General features: G+C 43.4%; 1 protein-coding gene across 2 annotated transcripts; it reads right to left on the bottom strand.

Annotated features, from left to right (window-relative positions):
• Positions 1-2,352: 2,352 nt before the first annotated feature.
• Positions 2,353-9,384, bottom strand: LOC109898111 (protein mago nashi homolog). 2 transcript variants are annotated; one of them, XM_020492914.2, is made up of 5 exons: positions 8,976-9,384; positions 4,862-4,920; positions 3,209-3,319; positions 2,827-2,909; positions 2,353-2,585 (listed from the first exon to the last, which is right to left on the bottom strand). In XM_020492914.2, exons 2-5 carry the CDS (start codon positions 4,874-4,876, stop codon positions 2,486-2,488), a joined length of 309 nt encoding a protein of 102 aa, XP_020348503.1. In that variant the 5' UTR covers positions 4,877-4,920; positions 8,976-9,384; the 3' UTR covers positions 2,353-2,485. The 2 variants fall into 2 exon arrangements, with proteins under 2 accessions (XP_020348503.1, XP_020348502.1); XM_020492913.2 differs by lacking the exon at positions 8,976-9,384 and adding an exon at positions 5,301-5,501.
• Positions 9,385-9,558: the final 174 nt, after the last annotated feature.

Genomic DNA, 9,558 nt, shown 5'->3' on the forward strand with positions numbered 1-9,558 from the left:
GTCTTGGACCCAGGGCCTGAGGAGGCGGCATGGACCGTCTCAGGGTCTCTCGGTCCCTATGAACCTTATCGGTCTGCTCTAGAATGTCATCAACCCCTGGGCCAAACGCCAGCCCTGGGGTGATGGGGTGAGTGGTAAATGTGCTCTAGAGAGCAGCTGGCAGACGGGATTGTGCCAGCCAGAGATGGCGCCGGGAGGTAACCACCTGCACCATGGCTCGTCCGTTGGTGCTGGACACATCCCTATAGGGCAGGGAAAGCAGTCGAGACACCACCATCACTTCCAGGAGGAGCTCCTATCACCCATTCACATCAAGTGAAAATTAGACTGTAGTGGAAGTTGGGATTCACCGCGGGATGATTGACTGCAGTTGTATAGTACATTGGGGTGAATGTCAGGTTTTAAAGGTACTTTACCTCAAGCGTAGAGTGTGGGTTTGAAGTGATGGTATGGATTAATAAGAGGGGATACAGAACACAAGCTCTGCATAGGTCAGTAGAGGGCATATTGCTTTTCTGTCAGGTAGATAACTATGAATGTTCTGTCCATATCAAATTCATAATAGATTCCCAAGAAAATACCCATCAAATACATTCTGAAAGAAGAACAATGGAATCTCCAAGTGTGTTCAAACCAATGTTTCTTCCCTTTCTAACTAGCATTGCAATGTATCTATCAAGAGCCTTATACTAACAATACTAACTTTTATATTGGAGGCCAGTACGTTTAAATGCATGACCTCATGTAAAGACCTTTAGTTTGATATGGAAAATAAATCTAGTAATATATCGATAATGTATGATATTCAGAGTAGCACCTTGTTCTTGAAAACTTTTTTGCTGTGTAGCAAGCTTTGTCACATGTTTGTATGACAATTGATAATCTCCACTTTGATTTGGGCTGTGAAAAACATTTTAAAGCAATACCTCAGACCTTGCTATTAAGAGGCAATGTATTTCCTTCTATGCCTTACTTTACTGGGGTAGTGTAAAAGAGAATGTTTACAAAATGACAAATGTATATGCATATTTTCTCATTGTACATTTTGGCTAGACTAATTAAAGCTGGAATTCATTTCTACATAGATTTTTGGACTTGTGAATTAATATACCCATTGATTCTTGAATTTAACTTATAAATGCCTCATGAGCTTAGTTCAACTGTCATACGTACTGCACCATAATCTAAAATACAAGCTTGTTTTACAGCAATGTTTGTTAAACATGTAAATTGAAACATACTGTATAGCCTAAAAACATGGTCATTTTGATACCATGGGTGGTCATCCTTGCATCAATAGCTCTGTCTATTAATTTCTCCAGGCTCATCTCTCAGCTTTGTACCAAAACATAAGCGGGGTGCCGGCATTGTTTTCTACGTAATAAGCAACTTCTCATGTTTAAAACGGCCTGTGGCATCAATGAGTCAAACATTTATTCTAGTGGCAAAATGTACAACAAAGTGTAAATAGAATGTCAGAAAATCAGTCTCGTCCAAAACGAAAATTTGCAAGACAATTAGGAAAACATGGTTCGTCATGGAATGAAGGGTACCGTAAGTTTTCCTTTGGTTGGGTTTATTTCAACCCTGCCCACAGCTGGCATCACCCAAGTAATCATCAATTCAGTGCACAGCTGCACGTGAGCCGATCGTAATACCAATGGTCAATTAGATTTGACATTCGATATCCCTATGGAGCTAAATAGAGATCAGTAAATTATACTTTAAAAAATGTCAATAGCTACAAATGTCAATGACTTAACCTCAAACCAACTATAAAATGGTAGAAAGTCATATACAAATATTAAAAGCATTTGAGAGAAAGGTGTACAACATTAAGTCTAATTTACATTGCATAATTTATTGATGGTCCTTAACTGCCCCCCCCCCCCAGCTGTGTAATGCTAGGACAAAAACCAGAACGTACACCCAGGCCCGAGTTTGGGAAACCCTGGTCTAGGCTACTACCAGACAAGACCTGGTTAGACAGTTAAGTTATCTAGAAGGGTGACTGACTGTACTGTTTTCACAGTGAAAATACAAACCCTTCCCATATTTGAACACACACACATTCAAGTGACACCCAGACCAAAGGACACAAAATCTCATTCTCAGTCACATTTCCTAATGTGAATTGAAACAGAGACTAAATCAGGAAGTTCAGCCCACCTTTAACAACTTCCTGTTCATGTGTGCTCAGCTAAATGCTGAAATAAACTGGCCTCTGTATGGCAAGAGCAACAGAGTGTAGTGTGCAATTCTCCAACCTGTTTTTCATACTAGCAAGATCGACCAAACCACAGCTATGGCTTCCAGTAAGTAACTTTAAAAATGTATAGATAACCAAGGCTATTAAACATGGCATTTTCCCAATGATTTATTTAAAATTTAAAAAAGAACAGATCGACCAAAAGCAAATGTACAAATGTTGTAATCGGCGCAAACATAAAACATTTTCCAACAGAGAAAAAACCATCCACTCCTCTTAGATGGGCTTGATCTTGAAGTGTAGCCCGATGAGACTGAAGACAAGACATTTCAGATCCTGGACCAGGTAGTAGAACACACGGAGGCCTTCTGGGTCCCTGGAAAACACAACTTGTTTTTAGGAAGCTGGCCCCCAATTCCACATCAACCCCACTATGCAGAACTGAGAGCATTACATAGGTGTAAGCTAGGTATAATTTACACTATGCTGCTTACATCTATGAAATCTTCAGTTCTCAACCAGTGTCTACTAAATAGAGGCTAGGGGTCAATTTGGAAATTGAAGGAATATATCCTTCCAAGAGTTCCCAGATCATTTGAGGTAGTATTACTACTTACTTCGACTGGTTGACATCAATCAAGGAACCAATCTTGGAAGTTGTGAAGGAAATGTGCTCATCCCCAATGACGATCTCCAGCTCCTAAGAGTTCAGAAAAGTTAACTCTCCCCAGACACGATTAGTAATTCAAGCAACGAATAAAATAACTTTTACTAAATCATTGTAACTTTCTGGGGTTATGCCCAGGACCGTTTACATTGATTTAAGTCTGATGAGGACCGAGGTCACAACCCAATGAGGGCTAAAATCACTAAGTAAACAGGCGTGGCTAGACATTACCAAGAGCGCAATAAGTAGGAGATGCTCTGCTTTCCTCAACATACATCATGCTTTTACAAGTATCAGTATTTATTTAGGTATGTGTGAGGGAATGGACAGACCTGTCTGCCCACTCTGTCTGGGGGTGGCCACAGTGCATCATCTTCCTTGGTGATCTCACTGTCATCTATGATCCTCTTCAGTTCCTCCATCACACTTTTGTGTACGTATGCCTGTAGTGGAGAACAATCCCAATAAGGTTTTGATGGCATTTTCAATAGTTTTAAGCAGCATCCCACATAGAAATTGGATTGATGGGCCATACACTGATCAATGTAACCAAGAAATCCTTTAAACACGAAAGAAAAAAAGCTACATATATAGTGTTGGTCCCATGTTTCATTAGTTAAAATAAAAGATTCAAGAATCGTTCCATAGGCACAAAAAAGCTTATTTCTCAAATGTTGTGCACAAATTTGTTTGCATCTCTTAGTGAGCATTTCTCATTTGCCAAGATAATCCATCCACGTGACAGGTGTGGCATATCAAAAAACTGATTAAACAGCACGTTCATTACACAGATGCACCTTGTGCTGGGAATAATAAAATACCACTAAAATGTGCAGTTATCACAACACAATGCCACAGGTGTCTCAAGTTGAGGGAGCATGCAAATGGCATGCTGACAGCAGGAATGTCCACCAGAACTGTTGCAGAGAATTTAATGTGCATTTCTCAACCATAAACCACCTCCTTTGTCATTTTAGAAAAATGTTTGTAGGTCCAACCAGCCTAACAACCGCAGACCACGTGTAACCACACCAGCCCAGGACCCCGAAATCCAACTTCTACACCTGCAGGATTGTCTGAGACCAGCCATTGACAGCTGATGAAACTGGGTTTGCACAACCGAAGAATTTCTGCACAAACTGTCTGAAACCGTCTCAGAGAAGATGTGCGTACTAGTTGTCTTCACCAGGGCCTTGAGCTGACTGCAGTTCGGTGTCATAACCAACTTCAGTTGGCAACTGGAGAAGTGTTGCGCTTCACAGATGAATCCTGGTTTCAACTGTACCGGGGAGATAGCATATATGGCGTTGTGTGGGCAAGTGTTTTTCTGATGTCAACTTTATGAACAGATTGCCCTATGGTGGCTGTGGGGTTATGGTATGGGCGGGAATCAACTACAGACAATGAACACAATTACATTTGATCAATGGCAATTTGAATGCACAGAGATACCGTGATGAGATGTTGAGGCCCATTGTCGTGCCATTCATCCGACACAATCACCTCATGTTTCTCCATGATAACGAACGGCCCCATGTAGCAAGGATCTGTACACAATTCCTGGAAGCTTAACATGTCCCAGCTCTTCCATGGCCTGCATACTCGCCAGACATGTCACCTATTGAGCATTTTTGGGATGCTCTGGGTCAACATGTACGACAGCATGTTCCAGTCCCCACCAATATCTAACAACTTCGCACAGAGATTGAAGAGTGGGACAACATTCCACAGGCCACAATCAACAGCCTAATCAACTCTATGCGAAGGAGATGTATCGCGCTGCAAATGGCAGTCACATCAGCTACTGACTAGTTCTGAGCCATGCCTCTACCTTTTTTAAAGGTTTCTGTGATGCTATGTGAAATCCATAGATTAGGGCCTAAGGAATTTACTGATTTCCTTATATGAACTCTAACTCCGTAAAATGTTTTAAACAGTTTCATGTTGCGTTTATATCTTTGTTCAGTGTAAGTTTGATAAGTTACCTCTTTCCTGATCATGACATCATTCTTGTAGTTGCTGTTGTTCGCGTATCTCAGCTTACCTGAAAAGATAGTTACATTTATTGCGTTATCGTCACGTTTGTTGTGAATGCTGATACACTGCTATTGTTGAATAGTAGTTTTTGTTTATAACTAGTTAATGTTAGTTCACAGAAGTTAAACCTACTGTAAACTAATCAAGCATTTTGGATACATTAGTTTGCTAACCAGCTACATAGCTAGCTGGAAACAATAAATGAGTGAGGTTATGGTTAACTATGCAATTGAAGTATTTCTGAGATCATGTTATAACTGAACACACGAATACAAAAACTAGCTAATTGCGATAAAATAAATTTGGAAATGCCGCTAGCAAGCAGTCGTTTGCATGCTTAGCTAGCTGGCTAATGTTGCTAATTAGTCAAATTGCCGCCTAACTTACCGTCTGGTCTAAACTCAAATTCCAAGAACTCGTGTCCAAACTTTCCCTTGTGCCCGACATAATATCTCAAATAAAAGTCACTCGTTGACATTATAAACTGCAAATTCAGTGTTTGCGCGGTCCTTGAGAATCAACGAAAGCACACTGCTTCCTTGACGGTATTTTAGAAAATCTGAACACGCATGCGTGAGGGGGCACTTCTCTGTGATCTCATAGGAGTTGTCGCATTGCAGTGATGTCATCTTCTTCGATGAGGTTGGCATCCAATAAATGTTGCATTACCGCCACCTACTCGACTGGAGTATAACTCTCTTATACTTTGCTTGAAAAAATTAACAACAAAAAAAACGAATGAATACAACAAATACCCTACTACCATCACAGGCCTACAGCCTGAAAGGATGGGACACCACCACTTAACACACCCTGTAACTCTTCTGATGTCATGTCTCGCACACCCAAATACCCCTCTGTAGCTGCCACCACAACCTCTATTGTCTGTGACTTACGGTCCAACCCTTCAGTACAGTTGATAAATCAAATCAAAAAGTGACTATGCATATTCGATCAACAGAGAGTAGCAGCAGCGTAAAAAGAGAGGTGTGTGTGTGTGTGGGGGGGGGTGTTACCTGTTCAGGAGTCTTATGGCTTGGGGGTAAAAACTATTGAGAAGCCTTTTTGTCCTAGACTTGGAACTCCGGTACCGCTTTCCATGCGATAGTAGAGACAACAGTCTATGACTGGGGTGGCTGGGGTCTTTGACAATTTTTAGGGCCTTCCTCTGACACTGCCGGGTGTAGAGGTCCTGGATGGCAGTCAGCTTTGCCCCAGTGATGTACTGTGCCGTACGCACTACCATCTGAAGTGCCTTGCGGTCGGAAGGCCGAGTAATTGCCGTATCAGGCAGTGATGCAACTGATGCTCTCGATGTTGCAGCTGTAGAACCTTTTGAGGATCTCTGGACCCATGCCAAATCTGTTTAGTTTCTTGAGGGGGAATAGTCTTTGTCGTGCCTTCTTCACGACTGTCTTGTTGTGTTTGGACCATTCTAGTTTGTTGTTGATGTGGACACCAAGGAACTTGAAGCTCTCAACCTGCTCCACTACAGCCCCGTTGATGAGGATGGGGGCGTGCTCGGTCCTCTTATTTCTGTAGTCCACAATCATCTCCTTAGTCTTGGTTACGTTGAGGGGTAGGTTGATATTCTGGCACTACCTGGCCAGGTCTCTGACCTCCTCCCTATAGGCTGTCTCGTCGTTGTCGGTGATCAGGCCTACCACTGTTGTGTCGTCTGCAAACTTAATGATGGTGTTGGAGTCGTGCCTGGCCATGCAGTCATGGGTGAACAGAGAGTACAGGAGTGGACTGAGCACGCACCCCTGGGGAGCTCCAGTGTTGAGGATCAGCGTGGCAGATGTGTTGCTACCTACCCTCACCACCTGGGGGCGACCCGTCAGGAAGTCCAGGATCCAGTTGCAGAGGGAGGTGCTTAGTCCCAGGTTCCTTAGCTTAGTGATGAGCTTTGAGGGTACTATGGTGTTGAACGCTAAGCTGTAGTCAATGAATAGAATTCTCACATTATCACTTTTGTCCAGGTGGGAGAGGTCAGTGTGGAGTGCAATAGAGATTGCATCATCTGTGGATCTGTTTGGGCGGTATGCAAATTAGAGTGGGTCTAGGGTTTCTGGGATAATGGTGTTGATGTGAGCCATTACCAGCCTTTCAAAGCACTTCATGGCTATGGATGTGAGAGCTACGGGTCTGTTGTCAATTAGGCAGGTTGCATTTGTGTTTTTTGGGGACAGGGACTTTGGTGGTCTGCTTGAAACATGTTGGTATTACAGACTCAATCAGGGACATGTTGAAAATGTCAGTGAAGACACCTGCCAGTTGGTCAGCACATGCCAGGAGGACACGTCCTGGTAATCCGTCTGGCCCCGCAGCCTTGTGTATGTTGACCTGTTTAAAGGTCTTACTCACGTCGGCTACGGAGAGCGTGATCACACAGTCGTCCGGAACAGCTGATGCTCTCATGCATGCTTCGGTGTTGCTTGCCTCGAAGCGAGCATATAAGTGATTTAGCTCGTCTGGTAGGCTCGTGTCACTGGGCAGCTTGCGGCTGTGCTTCCCTTTATAGTCTGTAATAGTTTGCAAGCCCTGCCACATCCGACGAGCGTCGGAGCCAGTAACCATTGCAATAAATGCCAAAAATCTAATCTTACTGAAACATATATAACCTGTTGGTTTATCCCTTAGTACAGATCTACCACTCACACCACTCTTCTCAGGATCCCTCCCCCTTAACCCATCTTCCTCTACTTTCTTCACCACCTCAGCATATGACAACTCCTGCACTACTCTAACCCTGGAAACATCAGCCTGCCTGTCTCGCACGGGACATTTCTGAATCCCAGCCCCATGGGCACCCCTACAATTAACACATACCACTACTTTCCCCAATGCTATACATTCCTTTGTCTTATGACCTTCTGCACACTTCTCACACCTAGGGACCTCCCACCTACATACACACTGCTGCCACATGCCCATAAGCTTGACACCTGTAACAACCTAATGTATTTGGCACAAAAGCTCGCACAGGATAACTTATATATCCTAACATCACCTTGTCGGGCAAAGACTCAACATCAAAACTCAAAAGAACATTTTTTTTAAATTTCACCTTAATTTAACCAGGTAGGCCAGTTGAGAACAAGTTCTCATTTACAACTGCGACCTGGCCAAGATAAAGCAAAGCAGTTTGACAAAAACAACAGCACAGATACACATGGGATAAACAAACATACAGTCAATAACACAAAATAAAAATCATCTATATACAGTATGTGTAAATGTAGTAAGATTAGGGAGGTAAGGCAATAAATAGGCAATAGTGGCGAAATAATTACAATTTAGCATTAACACTGGAGTGTTAGATAATAACTTCTGTTTCAGCACTCATGCCACACTGCCTGCGTGGCACCAAACAACAAGCATCAAACATTGGGAATCTTCCCCTTTAATTGGTCAGCTTTCACATTTACCGCTACCCCAGTATTCACTCCTTTCAATGGTGCACTTTTCTTGAGAGCAAAACAATTCACATCTCTTGCCCCCATTCCATGAACACAGAGCGCCTGCTCCGTCTGACCAGCAAAAAGACAAACAATTATTACAACACCACTTCTGGTTACCTTCACCGATTCCACAGCACTCAACTCTGTTTTCACCCACCCTGACACCACAGGGTGGTATTCCAGCAGCATACCACCCTGCATCCCACTGCTGGCTTGCTTCTGAAGCTAAAGCAGGGTTGGTCCTGGTCAGTCCCTGGATTGGAGACAAGATGCTGCTGGAAGTGGTTTTGGAGGGCCAGGAGGGGGCACTCTTTCCTCTAGTCTAAAAAATATCCCAATTCCCCTGTGTAGGGTGCTGTCTTTCGGATGGAATGTTAAATGGGTGTCCTGACTCTCTGAGGTCATGGCACTTATTAAGATCCCATGGCACTTATTGTAGGGGTGTTAACCCTGGTGTCCTGGCTAAATTCCCAAGCTGCACCTCATACCATCATAGTCACCTAATCATCCCCAACTTACAATTGGCTCATTCATCTCTCCCCTGTAACTATTCCCCAGGTCATTGCTGTAAATGAGAACATGTTCTCAGTCAACTTACCTGGTAGAAAAAACGTATAATTCAAAAGGCAAGGGTCCACTTTTTCCAAAAACTTCACTCCGACTGCCACAGACTCATCTTTATCCTGACCCTCGGTGCAAGCCTCCAGCTCCGAGAACTTCACCACACCTACCACGTACAATATTCCTGCAATGTCAGGATCAGCCGTGTGTTGCTGCGTTCAAAACAGGGGGTGAGGTCAAATCATGACGTCAGTGATCTTCTGGTCGTAAAGTCCGAGCTCTAGAAAGAGGCCCGAGTTGGAATACCGAGTTCAAAAATACTTTTCAGAGTCGGAGCTAGTTTTATTCCAAGTTCCCAGTTGTTTTGAACGAACTGAGGTCGGAAGTCAGAGATTTCCATGTTCCCAGTTGTTTTGAACGCAGCATGTGGATTTGAACAGATACTTAGAATGGAGGAAATAGGAATCCCACCAGCCGAGAATAGAGACGTATTACGCCCCACCCAGCCGACTGTTAACCAATCGCGTTCCCGTGGTTATGCTGTGTCAGGCGGTTGCTAAGAGAATCGTCACGCAATTCCTTCTGAAAGTCAGGGTATGAGTCGAAAACCTGCCTATTTT

The sequence above is a fragment of the Oncorhynchus kisutch genome, linkage group LG10 (genome assembly GCF_002021735.2).
Source record: "Oncorhynchus kisutch isolate 150728-3 linkage group LG10, Okis_V2, whole genome shotgun sequence".
NCBI lineage: Eukaryota > Metazoa > Chordata > Actinopteri > Salmoniformes > Salmonidae > Oncorhynchus > Oncorhynchus kisutch.

Excerpts from the sequence above, each read along its gene's own strand:
- LOC109898111 (XM_020492913.2), bottom strand. The coding sequence starts at position 5,391 with ATGTCAACGAGTGACTTTTATTTGAGATATTATGTCGGGCACAAGGGA. Across the intron at positions 2,910-3,208 it reads CAGACAGAGTGGGCAGACAG|GAGCTGGAGATCGTCATTGG; the intron begins GTCTGTCCATTC and ends CTGAACTCTTAG. Across the intron at positions 2,586-2,826 it reads ATTGATGTCAACCAGTCGAA|GGACCCAGAAGGCCTCCGTG; the intron begins GTAAGTAGTAAT and ends TGTGTTTTCCAG.